The following is a 19,527-nucleotide window of genomic DNA, read 5'->3' as shown; positions in this document are numbered from 1 at the left end:
TGCACAGATACATTAGTCCTGTAACCTCTCCACCATTTAAACTTTTGTCCAATCCAGCGTAAAGGATCTCATATAAAGCATTTATCCAAAATTAATTAGTAATTCCTAGGTCTAACTGTTGAGGAAAAACGCAATATTTCATGCTTGCCGGTTTATTTTAGCCAATCAAATAAGAGAATCCCAAATGACCCACCCTTTCCCTGTCTGGAATAGGCTCCAGCACCCCCAAGAGCGGTACTGAAGATGAATGAATGAAGATAAAGCAACCTCTCTTTTCTATGGATGTGATTTCTACCAGGTGCTGTCGGTCCTCTGCTTTGACACTTTGAGGCCCGACCAATGAGGACGTCTGATTCCCTCTAAAGGTTTGTGCTTACGTACCGTTTCCTACGTCTCCAACTCAAACACTAATGCATCCTGCTGTATCTAATCAGTGGTTTGCAGTGTGAAAAGCCCACCATGTTTCCCCCGCGTGCACCCCGGCTTATCCTCCCCGTTCCCGAGATAAAGTCAATTTCAAGGTTAGACTCACAGACGGTCCTCAAACATGACTAATTCACCCTATTGCTCAATTTGGGTTTGAATATTGATCGTTTTCAGACATTTTGGCTTGAAAAGGTTGCATGGATTCATCTTCAAACATCAAATTGACAGCAGCTCATGAAAAAAAGTGTGTTAGTTAGTGTCTTACCTGTGATAAAAAAATTTTTTTGTTCCACTGGTGGTAGTTCACTGGGAAAACCTGGTCTGGAAGTCAGCTTTTGGATGGACCATCATAAGAAGATGAGAAGACGTTGGAGCAAAGTGCAGCGCATGGCAGTGCGGCGGTGGACGCACGCAAATGTCACTGTCACATGTGAAGGACCTGTGGCAGAATGAGGTACACGTCGCGCTCCTCGGCCAATCGTTTGGCGGCTTGCAAACACAAACTCCGCCCCTACCCTCCACCTCTACGTTTTGATGGGCCTTTCACAGGACTGTAGCAAAAGGCAAATCTTTCAAAAACTCAAGTAGTTGACTTTTAGCCTACATTGAATCCATATTTTGCTAAATTAAATGTTTATAGCCTGTTGATATTTAAAAGTTAAATGTTTAAATCTCTTACATCTTCCCTATTTTTCCAAATCTTGCACTGTTGAGAAAATCAACAGAACATGGATAAACAACTACATCACCCTTCCTTAATATGGCCACACCCCCTTTTTACATACATGTAAACAAACCTAGACTGTTAGACCTAGAGGGCCACTATCTACGACGTTGTACATACTTGTTATTTGAAGCGTGCTCAAACCGCGAGTTCCCTTAAGTCAGGGCGGATAAAAACACTATCGTCTCACACAGCGTATTTTTAATGGCCCACATATCAAATTCAAGTTATATGGCTTTTTTCGCTGGATTTAAAGCACTTTGAATTAGCTAATTTGTTATACAAATACACCAATACCTTGAGATAGGATCTTAATGCGTTCCATGACCGAGCTATTATATCGATTTACTTGTATCTCAAGTCTAGTCAAGTAAATACAAATTAATTCGTTCCCACCTCTGAAAAACCCCAAAGAAAGGATATTACAATGGAAAAACATATTTTTATGGGTTGTAATTCACCATCGACTAACAGAGTAACAAATAACTCTCTCGTATGCTCGTACCTCAAAATTTCTCTCGTATCTCAAGGCAAATATTTGCTCTAAATTTTACTCCTATCTCAATTTCTCCTATGTTGGGGCACTCGTATGTCAAGGTATTACTGCGCTGCCTAGTAAAAGTTTAAAAAAATGAATTAAATGTGTAAAAGTAGGACGCAAATAAGTTCTCTACTACCTGCTTTATAGAGAATGAGTTGTAAGTGAGGATAAGATAGCAAAAGAATGAACTTTTTTGGTTGTCTTCCAAAAAAAAGTAAGCCTCCACCTCAGGAAAAGCCTGATGACAACTTTGTTTAAAGCTACAAACCAACAAATGACAACAGAAATAAACCTCGCAATGCACATTCATGCTAGGCGGACTACAAAACAATGTACATGTCAAGAACCGAATTTGCCAGTCCTCGATGAACATGTTTGTGTGTGTGTGTCGGACTGGTCTGGTCCTGCCAAGTTTCCCCTCCTCCCCAGGTACTCTGTATCTAATCAACCCAAACTCGCTCTGTGGAAACATTATCTACTAGTTTGAGTTTGTTCAGTTTCTAACTAAGTTGGCCCTAAGGCTTTACGCTGTTTATTTAGTCAAGACCGCCTTGATAAATTCCGAGCTGAATACACTCAAGTAATGAGGCGCGCAAACACAAGGCCTCTGCTTACAAAAAAAAACAGATCGTCAAAAGAAAAAGAAAAAAACATATGCGCATATTCACTGTTTATTGGACGAAACATTCGGGTCATGTCACAGCTCGGGTCCAAGGACGGCTTTGGATGCGAACCATGGGGGGGGGCTGGAAAGGTACCAGGAGGTCTTACGTAAGCGAGTGTGTATTCACCGCGCGGCGGCTAATCGTTTCATGGCCGCTCTGGACGAAGGCGCCGTCATGTCACGGCGAGCAGGTGCCCTGAATCCATCAGATCTGGACCCGTTGTCACTTTTTCCATCAGGTCTGAAAGAAAAACAAGCGTAGGCCGCGGGGGCAGAAAATAGAGATGGCCTTTGTCCGGGTGAGTCGAACGGCAGGTGGAAAAGCGCCGTTTGTCTGAACGGGTTTCGTACGAATGAGTAAAAGTCAGGGGATTATGGGACTAACCTGTTATCTGACAGGTCAAGGTCATGACATATTTGGGGGGCTTATTCGGGGAGGATAAAGAACGTCCAGTTGGTGTTAAGTTTAATGTGTTTGAAAGGGTCGCTCGGGTCAGAAGTCTTTTTTTTTCGGGTTGCAGGTGTAACGACGCCAAACATTCACAGGGAAGTTGTGTGACTTGGTCCTTAGCCCACGGGATCCAAATTCAGTTGATCTCATGCTAACATTTGTTAGCCTTCGCTTTGACAAATGCTAGCGTTCGTATGTGGTAAGCGCAAAAAATATTTTCTTTTAATGATCTGTCATAAGGATTTTCCGATGTTTAGTGGTGGCAGTATAGATAAAGTTATTAATAATTTGAAGTTGCGTTCATAAAAAAAATAATCGCTTGAATTCTCTCCCGTTGTCCTCGTTGGGGTTTGGGTCAGGGGAGAAACTTCGACAATCCTTAATTCACCAAATATCTGGTTTAATAACAATTTCAAAGCAAGTCGTGGACTTTTCCAGACTTTTGTTGACGTGTGCAGGGGGGGCGGAGCTAGGAAAATATTTATGGGATGGGAAAGGGGGAGGAGCTTTTATAGGGGCGCCGAATGTTTAATGAATGATCCTTCGCAGAATTATACAATATTCTGCAACAATTTGATTTAAGGACCTTCCATGCAATATTGTGAACAGATAAAACACAACTTACCTAAAGAATAAAAATATAGACATTTTTTGGGGGGCGATAATTTTGTTGATAAAACATCAGATTGTTTTTACATGCATTTTTTTTATCCAAACAGCCTGTGATAATTTTACATTTGGATGGACTTAGATTCAATTGTGCTTAACACATCAATATATTGATTCACATTTATTAATAATAAATATGACCGTAGTGTCAAGATACTTACGCAGGGGTACACCAAATCAAGCAAACTAACCATTCACAGCGACCGTATGTAAACGACGCTAGCAAGAATGGAAGTCGGAAAGTGTACATGGCCCATTGGCTGTCCTAATTTGAAACCCAGGACACACACGGAGACACACACGTCTCCTCCTGCTTAACAACAGGATGTTCTAATACTGATTTGTCAGCTTTTGTCCATTAGATGATCCACAAACACATGCGTTATTGGGTCACTGAATAAATATAAGGCCGCTATCTATCTATGGAAACAAATTCGCAATGGGAAACTTTCCCCACTCACGAGTAACCAGGCAACCAGTGGATGAGTGACTAAAGGCAGACGGGGAGCTGACTCACAGCTTCTGTGACGTAACGGATGTAAAAGGACAAACATACACACACACCCACCCACACACACACACTCAACAGATCATGAAGGTGCTAGTTTCGGATAACTTAGTCGAGGTAATCTTCGTGCAATCCACTTTTTATGTCTTGGTGTAAAATGAATTTACACTTTGTGATGATTTATAAATCAGACCTCAACCAACAGAAACGTTTTTGCGGGTCCGGTTGTGGATTTGGAGAATGTTCACAATAGTTTTACCACGATTAGACAGACTTCAAAGTGTGGTTATTCAATTTGAAATGAGCGTTAGACTGTTATGTTGTTGGAACTTGAAACTTGAAACCTCAACTCATTGTCTTGAATTCTGTGACTCCATTTTTAACTGGTCCCCGTAAACCAACATTCTCAGGTCCACCAGTCCTGATTGCCCGTTCATTTTCAAATCCTTTTATTTTATTTTTTTCAAACCTTACCAACTCTCTGCATCAGAAAATTCCCACTCTTGCACTAACTATGTCCTGGTTACCCCATCTAGCAGAATAAATTCTACCCGTACACCAGGTGACACCTTCCATTACCCATATTCAAAACCACAAAATATTGTCTAGTTTAATTCCTCCTGGCTTTCAACCTAATGTGAAATATTGAATATTTAATCATTCTCTACATATTTTCCACATCACAGAATCTGTCCACAGTTTTGAATTTGAAAATGTAGAGAAAATTCAGAGGGCCAATAGAATGAGTGTAGATATTTGATGCAATGTCTAACCAACCCCAACAGATGGAGGCCTTGTTCCTCTTTTCCTATTCTTAGTCCTCAACCCCCAAAATTGGACACGATTGTGGGCTCAACAGGTTTCGATTCAACCAAATAAACTTTGCTTGAATAGCTTCAATAACAACTTTTTCTCATATTTACATTGTAAGCTCGGCTAAGTGATAAATAAAGTGGTTGAAGTGAAATCTAGCAGATAGTGATTGGTCCTTTTTTCCAATAACGTTGCATTGTTTTGCCCAATGAAATCCACTTCAGTCCCGATGCTTCTATTTTTAAATTGCGAAGATCTTTTTTAATGCTCTATCATAATCGTTAGTTTGGTGGTTCTTTCAGCAGACATATTTGGTCAGTGATTTTTACGACAGTACTGAATCCAATACAATCCCATATTCCACAAATAGCCGCCGCATCAGGCCCCGATACCGATACCGAGTATCAGATCAGGACCTCGCAACTGACCCTATCAGTACTTTTTCAGTTGTTCTTTCCTTCTCTGGGAATAAAATCATTTGGATTTACTCAGATAAATGTTTTATCAAACTTGATTTGATCTGCATCGAAGTTTTAACAATGGATTTTTTTTTACAGGCACGAGAATAGAAGAACAGTTTCCTGATACCACACAAACAATTACGTTGCTGTTATCGTCACGGTGCAACATGGAAAAGGTATTTGAACGATTGGATTTAAGAACAGGTTGCGATACCTGTGACAGCAATAACCTCAAACGGGGCAATTTTGTTCACTTTCAGGTGTAAATTGTTTTCTGGAGGTCAGAAAACAGCCTAAGACACCAAGCTGAAGACTCCTGGTCAGTGGTTTACATTTTTTTATTCCATCCTGAGTAATAAACAAGTCCAGTTTTCTTAAGAAATCCAGCTGAATTCCAAGGGTTCACATTAGACTAATTGTCCTGCAATTTAATATCAGTCCAGCGCAGGTCAAAGGTTCAAGTTTGACTTGAATTGAACTGAATTGAATGGAATGGTAGTCAAGACTCGTTGACTTTATCATGTGATGAGTAGAAAAGTGGGTTAGGTTAGAACTTTATTTCATCCCGTATTCGGGAAATTTCTTGGTTGCAGTAGCAAGACGGACACAAGACACACAAGACATTGTAGACCTAGTTAAGAAACTGGAGCCACACACAGGAAGTCCAGTCCACAAGGTGGGGACCTTCTGCAGACAGAGACTGAGGTTACCGCACAGTCCCTCAGTAGTCTGGAGGTTTTAAAGCTCATCTTTTTTTGTCATTACACTAGTATAATGACATTTAAAGCTTTTACCGCGTAGTGCACAAATAACAACAACAAACAGACAAATAAAGAATAAGTAGTCCAAGTCAGATCTGCAGAGCGGAGTGATCTTGTTCCGTCTGAAGTCCAGGGTGAGTTTCGTGGTTTTGGAGACCTTCAGCGCCAAGTTGTTGAGAGCGGACCACCGATCGTTGAGTCTACAGACCAACAATAAACAAACAAACACATAGATAATCAATAATAATAACTAAATAAGTAGTATGATTAGTAGTAATAAGTCTTGATTAGGTCTTGGGTCAAGAACTAGAGTTAAGTAAGGTGACAGCTCTTGAGAAACTGTCCTTGAGTCTGTTGGTCTTAGCTGTTATGGCTCTGTAGCGCCTTCTAGAGGACAGCAGGTTGAAGGTTGAACACGGACGGAACACTTTCACCGACCTCGCAAAGGCAAAAATCTGCCGATGCATGACTTTATTGACTTTTAATATTAGCTCGCCGCCTTGTAGCTAGTAGCTAACTCTTCGTCTAAGCAGGGTCGGATTTCATTTTGGGAGTCGGAGTATTTGTTTTTAGCTCCGAGCGCCGGCGAAGTTGCTGACGATAGCGCTGACACGACTCCTCTTTAATTAATCAGTGGAAAAATATGAGCAAAAGGTGTGTTATGATTCAGAAGGCTACCTGCAAAAAGATTCTTTCTTATTGTTCATCGCCCAAATGAACATTTTGCTGTGTGAAAGTGCCTGTAATCGGAATCCGGCACACCTGAGTCACCCCAATTGAAATGCTCTATTTCAGCAGGCGTGCGCATATTTATAGCTAAAAAGGCCTGTCACCTGACCATGTTGCCCAGCTTTCATCAGCAGAAGTGACTCTTTAAAAACCATCAAAAACTCCCGTCGGATGGCGCCGGCGTGACAGGCGGCGACGGGCGTAAAAAAAGCTAAAAACTTGTTCATCTGTCACGATGAAGACACACGATAAGGATTTGATTTTTCTTCGCCATTGTGTGTATTTTTTATCTATTTTTTTATCGAGCTAATGTGATGGATTGGCTTTTTTTCATCCCTAAACAGAGACGTTTGCGTATTCGAAATATTCCTGACTGTCGTGAAGCCCAGAATTGAACGGCATTGTATTAGATTTGTTGTTAGTTTTTTTTAATTGGATATTATTTTTTCAAATGACTTTGATCAAAGCGTGAAGGTCTGCTTGCGTCGGAACGTTATTGATTTTCGGAGTCGCGATGACGACAATATATGGGTCAGGCGATCGAGCTAATACGTCACATGTCTTGGGACAAGGTCAAGCGGCATGTTGCCAATGTCCTTCCATGTCGTGGACATTGAGCAATTGACAAAAGTTGAATGGTTGTCACACCTCAAATGTCATGTCGAGCTTTTAATGCGACTATAAAGAGCGCAAAGGAAAATTGGAGTCAATATATTTCTCATCCTGTAATGATGTTCTCGAAGATTGCTTTTGTTCCACTCGAAAAAAGATTCAAAACAAGAGATCTACAAAGGTTTGACAAATGACTTTTAATTAATTTTTCATTGTATTCAAAAGCAATCTTGCAAATAGAATGAAATACCGGGTTTTCTCACAAAAAAGCCGCCTCCACGTATAAGCCGTACCCTTAAAATGGCCTTAAAATGGTTGAATTTCACAATTTTCCTCGTATAAGACGCCCCCTGATTCACAATTTTCACCTCCATATTCATGGTTTTATTAAGGATGTGTTATTTTGAAGGGAAAATCTTAAGAAAAATTATCGCTATTTCTGAGATACTGTATCAATCGATTGCTGGATTGCACAAAAAGGAGGTCATGTGAGCAGTACAACCAGGAAGCGTGTCCGTAGCGGTCTAGTTTGTCATCACTAGGTAAGATGGCGGCGCCCTGAGCGAACAAAGTTTCTTTTTTTTTTCTAGAATCTTGAATTCATAGACCTCAAAATAAATTTTGTTAAGAATTGTCCTGCTGTTAAGTCTAATTCATGCCTTTGAAGGGAAAATCTTAAGAAAAATCATCGTACATGGCTATTTATGCGCATATAAGCCGTACCCTCGATTCAGTCGTCATCTTTTTGAGCGATAAATACGACGTATATTCGAGAAAATATGATAATTCCTTTTTAATTGGACTCAGACGGTCTAGCATCCTTGCAAATTGAGTGAAATATACGATTTTAGATCAGTAGTTGTGGTTCAATATTCCCAATGGCGCCATTCATTTCGGACCTGTTGAATGAGCGAGATGTGAAGGTGATTTATTGGGGGCGGGGGCAATCATAAAAGGTGTATCGTGGTGAGGAAAGCAGATCGGAGTGAGCGGCGAAAGGGGGAGGGGGAGCGAGCCGCCTAAATCTTCAGACTTTTATTATCGCCACTCACATGCAGCCCCCTCCTCTAACGGAGCGTGTGGATGCAAGATGAATCGGTGAACCCGGCGGGATTATGGCACACGAAATATAAACAAAAAGAAAATAAAATCAACACGAAGACGTGCACTTTTTTAAAAAAAATGTCATTACCTGGACTAGTTTTGTTTGATTCCCCCATGTTTTACCCGGTCTTGTCACCTTCTCTTTCCTGGCGGAGTACACGATGGGAAACTTTTCCCCAAACCCAAACCCTACGGAGCTGAGCTGGAACCGGGAACGGGATCAGGAGAGCTTGCGCCGGAGAAACAAACGAGCCGGGAAGGTGTTAACCGGAGTTTTCCGCTGAAGATTCCTCCTCCCGTATCCCGATCATCCTCATCCTGAAATCCCACGACAGCAAGCGAGCACCAACGTTGGATGGCCGAGTCTGACATCGGACCATCTGGGAAGGGATCCATGTCGGGAACGGAGCTTGCTGGATGGCCGCGAGAACCCTAGGTGAGTGTGCGCACACAGTGACACCATACCTGTCAACCTCTGCCGATAACTGCCCTTATAAATGATTATGATTCCCCTTACAAACCCCCCCAAAAACCTTACAAACACCGTACGGTGTTTGTAAGGTTTTTTGGGGGTTTGTAAGGGGAATCAATAATCATTTATAAGGGCAGTTATCGGCAGAGGTTGACAGGTATGAAACTACAAAATTAAAGGGTGAATTTCCCTCAAAAATCAAAGGGTCTTTGCTATTCCTTTCCCATCTTTGACGAAAAATATAGATGAACAAAGGTTTTTCTGACGTTCAATCTGGATTGTTCGGTCTCGTGTACTTTCTATAGTTTGGTTTTTATATATATATATATATATATATGTATGTCATACCTGTCAACCTCTGCCGATAACTGCCCTTATAAATGATTATGATTCCCCTTACAAACCCCCCAAAAACCTTACAAACACCGTACGGTGTTTGTAAGGTTTTTGGGGGGTTTGTAAGGGGAATCATAATCATTTATAAGGGCAGTTATCGGCAGAGGTTGACAGGTATGTGACACTGACGCAACGCACCCGTAGCCTACTTTAAACGAGTGTTCCCCAACATTAATTGGGCCGAGGCACACATTTTACCATCAGAAAAAAAGCGTTATGTCTCTTGGCCATTTCGTAAACTACCATTCAATTCCTCTTTCTGTCACTATAGTACTTACTACACAATCTCTGGCAAAATCTCTGTAATCAGATAGAAATACTGTAACATTTATAAGTAATTTCAGCCAGACTTGACATGGATGTATCAGTCCTTTTTTCAGCAATTCTGGTTGTGATGTCATCATCATCATCATCATCATCTAACTTTGGTGTCAGCCCTCCCACTCAAAATGGAGTGGACGCCTATCACCCTGAATGGCAGCTAATGAATTCAAACTTTTTTTTTTTAAATGGACATTTTAAAAACCAAATCTGATAAAGTAATCCCTCAAATATTGCTGCGTCACGACATTGTGGTTTTTCTCTGGGGGAATTTGTTTGGGGGTTAAAATGTTTTTATTTTTTAAATTTGGGGCGGGGGGTTGAACTCTAAACTTGCGGTAACACAACACACATTCCCTTCTGTGTAATAACTTCGGGGTGAGGTAATATGAAAAGATGTTTTGGGTGGTGATCTGCCTCCTACTGGCTGACTGAAGGTAAGTGAAAGACAGTGAGAGGTTAGTGATCAGCTCAGGGGGGGTGATGCGATGTATCCATAACGGCAGAATGCCAAATTACGAGTCCGAAACTATCACTTATTTGGGTCTTTTGTCGAGAAAACGCACCTTATGGAAAAGCACTACCAATTTCGTCATACGCACTTTCTGGGTGTGATGACAATTAGGCTTTTGTTGTTGATGATGACGACAGGGCCTATGTCCGATTATTATTATTATTATTTTGTAATTTCATAAAAATGTGAAAATCCACGCTGAAATTCGCAAGTGGAAGCCACTCCCCTGTCCTCCACTTGCTACTAGAATTCAGCACTGAAGTAAAAAAAAAATATATTTTTTTTAAGTAGGGGTGATCCTACTTTGCGGTTTTTCGTTTATCGCGGCCATGTCTGGTCTACATTAACCGCGATAATCGAGGGATTACTGCACTCTGTTTAACAGAATAAATTCAAGTTGGCCCTTGCATTCTTTAATTTTTCTGAAATTGTTAAAAGTTTCGACACCCCTTTTTTAACACTGCATGAATTGTTCCATTTCTGCATGAAATCAGTGAGCATTCGATATCTCTTTGACGAATAAATAGATCTCCTGATTGAAATACGTAAATAGTGTCGCCGTAAAGAGCGGAACGGCGGAACGCATTAGTACGTGCCAGGAACATTTATCACAATTAGCATTTAAGCGGCTGCCGCGGTAACCCGCCCTCACCCGGCGGCTCCGCGTGGCGAGCGCCACCCCTGACGATTTGACAGCTTTACAGGAAATCGTTGGCAGACGCAAAAGATGAGTGACTTTGAGGGGGACAATTGGCTTTCTGACACTCAAAGGAAAAATTGACACTAAGAGTGCTGCTGTGGCGTAAATCTTATGGGGATTTATTCATTCTCCCTTTGAACCGGGATCCTTACCAAACTATAGAAAGTACACGAGACCGAACAATCCAGATTGAACGTCAGAAAAACCTTTGTTCATTTATATTTTTCGTCAAAGATGGGAAAGGAATAGCAAAGACCCTTTGATTTTTGAGGGAAATTCACCCTTTAATTTTGTAGTTTCATACCTGTCAACCTCTGCCGATAACTGCCCTTATAAATGATTATTGATTCCCCTTACAAACCCCCCAAAAACCTTACAAACACCGTACGGTGTTTGTAAGGTTTTTGGGGGGTTTGTAAGGGGAATCAATAATCATTTATAAGGGCAGTTATCGGCAGAGGTTGACAGGTATGTCTAAGTTTGAATTTTAGTACAATATGTCCAGAACCTGATTTTTGCAGTCTGTTAGCATGCTATCCATATAACGTATTTTTCTGAAGATAAATCGTACCGGCCAAAGAATACGCAAAAAACGAACAAAAAAATACATATGTATGTCAATTTTTTTTATCAGCAACTGTAGGTTAACGTAACGTTGACATGCCAAACGTTGATAAATCTCCGATGACGAGGACGAAGGTGGCGCTCATCTCATCGAGTCGATCCCCTCCGTTCATTTTCCCTCCGCGTGAGGCCTCCATCACATCGTAGCTTAGCGCATGAACAACTTGACTGCTGTGTAGTGCGGCGTCGTTCGTGCAAGTGTGTGTCCTCACCAAGCGCTTACCCAACATCGACGCCGGCGTTTCTACCAACAGGTCGTCATGGCGTAGAAACAGCAAAGGCCGAATTACTAGAATTTGACCCACAACGAGCTCAAATTTGATCGTAATCATACAGAATCGCTGGTCCGAGAAATGGCCAGGTGTACTCTAAAATATCATCTTTGAATCTAACTGTGTTCTATTCTTAGTTTTTGAAAAGATTCTTGGGACTTTCAAGTCACTTCACGCCGAACAAATCACGTAATAAACTTTGAACTTGTCATTTTCTGACTTTTCCTAACACGATTTCAATCTCCTAATTTTAAGTTGCAAGTAGTTTTGTGTTCACATGCCAACAAACGTCTCAACCAATCATTTCCCGGTTGACGGTTTGTAAAAATGAGCAACGGAAAGTCTAGCGCCATCAATAGCGGCAAGTAAAAGTGAACTTTTAGGGCCAAAAATAAAGCGGTGAGATCTGGTTGGCATTCACGTGGGTGGCCCGCCAACCAAACTGAGTTTGACACCCCCGTTTAAGACCAACCGGTCCGGAAATTTGCTCATTTTCAATGTTCGCGGTTGTCACTGAAGAAAAGCGGAAACTAAAAGCAAAGACCCTCTCCGAGCGTGACCCTTCCGAACCGATCTCCCGACTAATAACCGGCGCTTTTGTTTTGGCGCCTTGCACCTCAAAGCCCGCCAGCATCAAAACCTTATTAAGATGAATGATTGATAGGCCGCCAAGAGTAGCGAAGCCGCGCTTAACCCGCTGCGCTCTCGCTTTGAATCAAAGGCGTTGTTAATTATCCGAGAGGTCTCTGACGGCCGTTGCCGACACTCGCTCGGTCTATCAAAGACGTCCGTGCCGATTCTTTATTGGCTCGGAGAGAGCCCACCTGTGCCGTATCAAAGCTTATTGATATCTTCAAAAAGATATTTGATTAAAGAGACATGCACAACCACTTCGACCTTCCGTAAACTTGTGTAAAATATCAAATGTACGCACCGATATCCAATAATTCTGCGCTTTTTTCCAGACGTACTGGGAGCATTGACTTCTTTTCCATCCGTTTCCCTTTTTCTTTCTTACCCTAACCACTTCGACCTTCCGTAAACTCGTGTAAAATGTCAAATGTATGCACCGATTTCCAATAATTCTGTGCTTTTTTCCAGACGTACTGGTAGCATTGACTGCTTTTCGATCTGTTTCCCTTTTTCTTTCTTACCCTAACCACTTCAACCTTCCTTAAACTCGTGTAAAATGAGACATGCAAATGGCGGCTATTCGGAACGATTCATTTTTTACACCATGTTAATTTCTATGCATGTTTGCACAGTTAAAATGCTATCTACATACTTTTAAGACAATAACTTCTGCTCACTACTGGTTTTGCACCATTTTTTAGGCACTTTTACTCAACTGCCCATACGGAAGTAGCATAGCGTGGCAAAAAAATAAAACTAAAAACATTGTTTACTGTGTCTCCACAGGAAGTAGGGTGCCAACATGGCCTCTCCCAGGGGAAAATCTGAACCTTCTCCTCGGAGCCAGCTCTTCCTCATCCTCCTCATGGCGTCCCCGGTACCCCTCCTCGCCCGGCCCCTCCTCCTTCACTCGTCCATCAACGTGGCGGTGGTCTTCAGCGGTTCCAGCTACCAGAGGGAGGTCCGCGGCCGGCTGAGCGGCGACAACTTTGTGGACCTGCCCGTGGTGGTGAGCCCCGTGACCGTCCTGGTCAACGACACCAACCCCCGAGACCTGCTCACACGACTCTGCGACACCATGGCCACGGAGAAGCTGCACGGCGTGGTCTTTGAGGACGATGTTGGATCCGGAGACAGCTCGGAGGTGAGGCGGGGATTTTTCCTTTCCGGGTTTGGTTCTTCAGACCAGAGAAAATTGCGAGAAGTCTTCCAATGTAATATTCAGAGAGAAAAATGGACATAAAGACATTCAAATTGAACTATTACAAGGTTAAAATCAAAAGGTTAAATTTTAGATGATACTATTGCAAGATTGAAATTGTGAAACAGGCATTTTGTTGCTTATTTTTCTCTAAATTGGTTGGTTTCTAGGGCATTAACTTTTGGCCACATAACGTTTTTTTTGCGTAGTATTAGGAGATTTAAGTCAGATTTGGAGAAAAGTCATAAAATTATGCGATTAAAAACAGGACATTCATAATTTTTGCATCACTCGAACAGGAAGTGTTTCAGGTTCCGCAGACATCAACTTTTGGTGGGAAAAATTTGATTTTGGAATAAATTGGGAGGTTTATGTGATTTTTTCATGAGAAAACTTTGATGACAAGGACTATATTTAATAGTTTGAAATGTAAAGATTTTCAGATGTGGTCTTCCTTCAAATTTTTCCTAAACTTTTTCAAAAGTTTAGGATCCTGCTTCAGACTGATTTTTTTTCCATGCAAAAATGTCTAAATTTATCGCAACACATGCAATCGGATACGGTTTTTACTATGGGTACAATGGGCAACTTCCTAGTGTGCAATCTAATTGTTGGCGCATGAGAACACTCCTGCCAAATTAAAAAAAAAAATGATATTACCGCTTGTCTAGACGAGCAATCCTGATTTCCACGTCAAATTAGCGGCGGAAATTGTTCTCGGAGTGCTGCGTTTTGGGAATACCTGCGAAAATAGCAACATGACCGCTAAATGGTTCTTTTAAAACAAGATGACGATCTGCCCTTGGGTATTATCAGTGGGGTTAGAAAATAGAAAAGGGAAAGATAAAGGGGAAAAAATGGAACGGTGAGAGAGAAATGACAGGTTATCTCGTTGAGAAATTGAGAATTATGCAGAATTTATACGTAGTGGACTTTAGTAGTTAGAGGGATGATGGGAACTGTGAGTAGGTCAGATTTTTTTAAATGTCTTTTCCACGATCGCAAAGTTCGTCCGATCCTTTCATCGTCAAATGAAAACCTACAAACGTTGTCGGTTTGACCGAAACGCCAACCGTCCTCGCCGTTTCCGGGCAACGTTGGCCATCAATCTGCCATTTTTATGACGACGGTGGCATTGAGGGAATTGATCCAGGGCTGAGATTCATTGACGCAATTTCCAATGAAATTTCTTTCCGTGCTCTTCAGGTGGCTGAGGTAGCACAAATTCTTGATTTCCTGTCAACGCAGACGGCGCTCCCGATCGTGGGCATCAGCGGCGGTTCGGCCGTGGTCATCCCCTACAAGGTAGGCGCCATTTCCGTGCTTTTTTCCAGACCTTCTGTTAGCGTTGACTGATTTTCGATCCGTTTCCCTTTTTCTTTCCTACCCGAACCACTTCGACCTTCCGTAAACTTGTGTAAAATATCAAATGTGCGCACCAATTTCCAATAATTCTGTGCTTTTTTCCAGACGTTCTGGTAGCGTTGACTGATTTTCAATCAGTTTCCCTTTTTCTTTTCTACCCTAACCACTTCAATCTTCCGTAAACTTGCGTAAAATGTCAAATGTACGCGCCAATTTCCAATAGAAATAGGAAATTCATGTTTCCAAATGGGGGCTTCAAGACCGTTATTTGGTTTTAAACCATTATTAGGCTTTCAAACTAGGTTTAAAGTTTTCAAACAGTATGTTTTCAATTCATGTAATTTTTTACTGGGTCAGCTTTTCGCAAGTCGTTATACGAGAGTCATTTTCATGTCTTCAAAGTCCAAACGTTCCAGTCAATGAAACATTAAGATCTTCCAAACATTAAATTAGGCAAGACACAACATTTCGCTTTAAGGGGTGAAGCTAGATGAAGCTAGCAACGTCAGCCTTTGACCTCATTCCGATCTTCTAATCTGGGGAAGCTTGACGAAAACCGGCGAGGGGAAAAACAACGATGAAGGGCCTCCGTCTTCCGAGCATGTGATCATTTCAAGGTGGATGAAGGCGAGAAAGCTGACACCATAATCAGGTGTTTTGTAGTTCTTGCTCTGCTTTTAGAAGGAAGAAACTCTTCATCTGCTCACACATCTTCATCTCATTTTCTAAGCACCATCCGTCATCAACACCTTATATTTTTAGCGTTCGCTCTCACGTGTAGACACACAAACATTCTTTCGCAATAATAGAATACAGCGGGAGAAGCAGTTGTTATTCGAGTCCATCGACCATCGTCGCTTGAGCTCGGTGTTCTCAATGGAGGTTGAAAACGAGGATTGAAATTTGGTTCAATTGCAGGCCTTGAATTGTATTTCAATTTGGCGTTTTGAAGAAATCATATGGTTTACAATGAGAGGTTGGATGGATAGGGTTTCAAACGAGGGTTTAAAAGGTGCCAATGTGTGGTTTTATACTCGGGTGAACTTGTTTTGCTGAAGGTTTCAAATAGTGATTCAAGTTCGTGGGAAATTTTCAAGGAATCGTTGAGATTTAAGATTAAAATGGAGGATTAAATTAAATTAAGGTTCTCAATCAAATCAACAAAACAAAGATGGGGTTAGATGTCCTATCCGGTTTATTTCATCCCGTATTTGGGAAATTTCTTGGTTGCAGTAGCAAAACAGACACAGAAGACATTGTAGACCTAGTTAACAAAACTGGAGCCACACACAGTAAGTCCACAAGATGGGGACATTCTGCAGAGTGAGACTGAGGTTACCACACAGTCCAAATTGTATTTATTTATTATTATACATTTATTTTATAGAAATTATAAATATATATTTTTTTTAAATTGTATTTAATTGGTGTGTGAGGGGGGGAGAACAAAGTCACAGCAATCTTGGGGTTTTAGGTTTAGTCGTTTGTTTAGAAAAATGTCTGGTATTTTGTGATTACCGTATGTACGTAAACTAGGAGCCTTTTTATTGGTCACTTACTTTTGAATGGCTGTATGACTGATACCTATTTTTGGGTACCATGTGCAATTTCTTCCTCAGCCTTTTGTGTCTTTAATTCAATTAAGGGCACACCTGCTCGGCCACTTTCCCCCCCTGAGCTGCAGGACTCCATTAAAAACCTTTAATGAGACCCTTCAGGAGGCTTCGGCTCCCCCGTAGCTTTTATCCGTCACCCCAAAAATTCCCAAAACGCGACGCCGCCTCCATTAATCGGACCCGTTTTGTCCCGTCCTTTTAGTATTCAGGTCTTTTTAGCCCAGGAAGGAAAAAGAGGGTGTCGGAGACAATGGTGCAGGTGGGAGGGCTGATTCTAGTCTCCTCAATAGTGGTTGATTATCAATAGCCACCATGACGAACATCTTTGATGGAGCATCCGCCGCGGAGGATGTCTGGATCAGTCCGGGTTTTGGCCTTTGTGCACAAAGCATGTATGTGTGTGTGTAGTGTGCGTTTGTGTGAAGGCAAAGCATCCAGATGCGGAATGTGTACCGAACCTTAGACACTTAGCAGACATTTCATTAGGTACCCTTAGGCCCAATAGCGTCTATTTGGAGAGCTGATTTTTAAGATGTCACGAGCCAATCAAATTGACATTTTAACACAAGCATGTCATTAGGCAATCATTATTATATATGGAATAAACTGGTGAGATCCATTATGCAAGCGTTTTTAGATTCTGTTAATCAGACGGAGGTTCTATTTACTCGTTGTGGGAAGATTCTTATAATTTCTTGATTGCGAATCACGGTCTTGGACCATTTCAAATTCGGGTTTGAAGGCTGGGTTGAAGTTTCGAGGTCTAAGGTTTGGAATTTGACAATTCTGGTTGATGGTTTTAACTGGATTTGCTTTGAAAGTAGTCTTTTCTACTTGGTTTGGGGGTCGGAGAACATATTTTAGAGGAAACCAGTGCAGGAAAATTCAGCACATGAGATGAGATTTGACGTTTGTCATGACTAAATAGGCAAAACCGTCTCAAGGAGAACCCGTAAAGATGTACCATAGGGTCCGTTTCAGTTCACACCGCCGGTCTTGCTGTCCATTTAAGGTCTTAGCAACCACGGTCAGCCGTATGCCGCCTCACCGCCGCTGTCAAAATATCAGGCCAACAAGTTGAAGTCTGTAGGCGCATTGGCTTTAATTAATGAAGTTTCATTCCCCAGAAAAAATGAAAAAAAACACTCTCGTGGCAGGAATACCGCTGGGCTTCGTTCGGGGTTGGCCTCCTTTTCGGGCAAAGTCAGAAGTGAGCCATCATCAAGACAAATGGAGAAAACAGGTCAAACTGTCCCATTAAAAATAAACAAATAAATAAATACCCAAAAAAAGAAACAGCGGCGCATGTGACCCAATCAGATGCATTGCCTCACTTCTGATGTGAAAATCCTAGTCAGAATTTGTATCAATTGCTCCAAATCTATCACATGCATTGTATTTAATCCTAAAATAAATGCCTGTAAAATGTATTTGCGGTTAATGACGCATCATAAACTGGCATTTACATTTTGCGATTGAGTTTTTTGGTCTGACACGCTATTTTTACGGCAGCTCGCGCAACCCCAAACTGAGATTAAATTGAATGACGGCGAGTCTCTGCACGATAGTCTTTCGCTATTCCCCGGGCTCGCCGCTCTCGAAGGCGGCGGGGGGTGCGTTTGGAGGGCGAACGGGAAGATGACAGCTCTTCGCCCCGGGAAACGAGCCCCCCGAGAGTCAGCTCCCAAAAGGCTCTCTGACAGTTTAACACGAGGCGTTCGCGCCTCCGCTACTTTTTATCAGCGAAGCAGTGTGACAAGTTATCTCGAAGCTATCGAATCAGATTGCCGGAATATTATGCGAGTACCTTGCATACCATGTTTGTGACAACGGCGTGCTTGTTGATTCCGCGGGTGGCTGCCGAGCCCTCACCGGACCCCGCATTAATCAGAAATGTATCATAAATAAACCAGAGAGTCTCAAACCAGCTGATAATGTATTCATCCATAGACCAACTAACATACATGTACCTTGTGGACTTCCTGGGTGTGGCTCCAGTTTTTTAACTAGGTCTACAATGTCTTGTGTGTCTTGTGTTCGTCTTGGATTGGATTGGATTGGATAACTTTATTCATCCCGTATTTGGGAAATTTCGTTGTCACAGTAGCAAGAGGGTGAGAATACATACAGACACAGACATTTTAGACATAAATAGATAGGTAATAAGTGGGTTAATAAATAAATACATGAATAAATATATAAATAAATAAGCGTGTTGCTGATATATATATATATATACATACATACATACATACATACATACATACATACATACATACATACATACACACATACATACATACATACATACATACATACATACATACATACATACACACATACATACATACATGTATGTATGTGTGTATATATATATATGTATATATATATACACACACATATATATGTATATGTATGTATGTATGTGTATATATGTATATGTATATATATGTATGTATATATGTATATATATGTATGTATATATATATATATGTATATATATGTATATATGTATATATATGTGTATATATATATATATATATATATATATATATATATATATATATATGTGTGTGTGTGTGTATATAGATGTACATGCATGCATACGGTAGGTCTTAACACACAGCCATTTTTTTGTTAAAGAGCCTGACAGGCTCCTGCAACCAGGAAATTTCCTGAATACGGGATGAAATAAAGTTCTACCCTAACCTAACCTGCATACTTGTCAACTGGTACGGTTCACCCGTATCTTGTACGGGATTTTCTTGTCATTTTGTGGAGAAACAAAAAAAACATAAAACTCCGGTTATCCCGGCAGGCGGAGGGATCTTCGTTCCTGCAGATGGGGGCTTCTCTGGAGCAGCAGGTCCTCTGCATGTTCAAGGTATACTCGGCTCAAGGGAACTGGGACCAGAAGGACCAATGTCTTTATCCCATCAAGCCGTCGATT

At 41.3% G+C, this 19,527-nt stretch overlaps 1 protein-coding gene and 1 long non-coding RNA gene across 3 annotated transcripts in view; both read left to right on the top strand.

The window, feature by feature from the left end:
* Positions 1 to 136: 136 nt before the first annotated feature.
* Positions 137 to 7,408, top strand: LOC144092905 (uncharacterized). The gene is made up of 5 exons (XR_013306171.1): positions 137 to 365; positions 435 to 521; positions 729 to 880; positions 5,354 to 5,433; positions 5,518 to 7,408. It is a non-coding gene; the product is annotated as an uncharacterized LOC144092905 (long non-coding RNA).
* A 1,152-nt stretch (positions 7,409 to 8,560) lies between these two features.
* Positions 8,561 to 19,527, top strand: part of LOC144092857 (glutamate receptor ionotropic, NMDA 2C-like) — a 28,143-nt gene continuing 17,176 nt past the window's right edge. The window contains exons 1-5 of one of the 2 annotated variants that reach the window (XM_077625990.1): positions 8,561 to 8,899; positions 13,182 to 13,272; positions 13,335 to 13,539; positions 14,803 to 14,901; positions 19,396 to 19,461. In XM_077625990.1, coding sequence (XP_077482116.1) covers positions 8,881 to 8,899; positions 13,182 to 13,272; positions 13,335 to 13,539; positions 14,803 to 14,901; positions 19,396 to 19,461 — 480 coding nt within the window. In that variant the 5' untranslated portion in view covers positions 8,561 to 8,880. Of the gene's footprint in view, positions 8,900 to 13,181; positions 13,540 to 14,802; positions 14,902 to 19,395; positions 19,462 to 19,527 lie in introns of both variants that reach the window. The other variant, XM_077625989.1, reaches the window with a different exon arrangement.

This window comes from Stigmatopora argus, chromosome 18 (assembly GCF_051989625.1).
Source record: "Stigmatopora argus isolate UIUO_Sarg chromosome 18, RoL_Sarg_1.0, whole genome shotgun sequence".
In the NCBI taxonomy this organism is placed as follows: domain Eukaryota; kingdom Metazoa; phylum Chordata; class Actinopteri; order Syngnathiformes; family Syngnathidae; genus Stigmatopora; species Stigmatopora argus.
The sequence above is the reverse complement of the archived record's forward strand: the minus strand, read 5'-3'. Positions and strand labels throughout refer to the sequence as shown.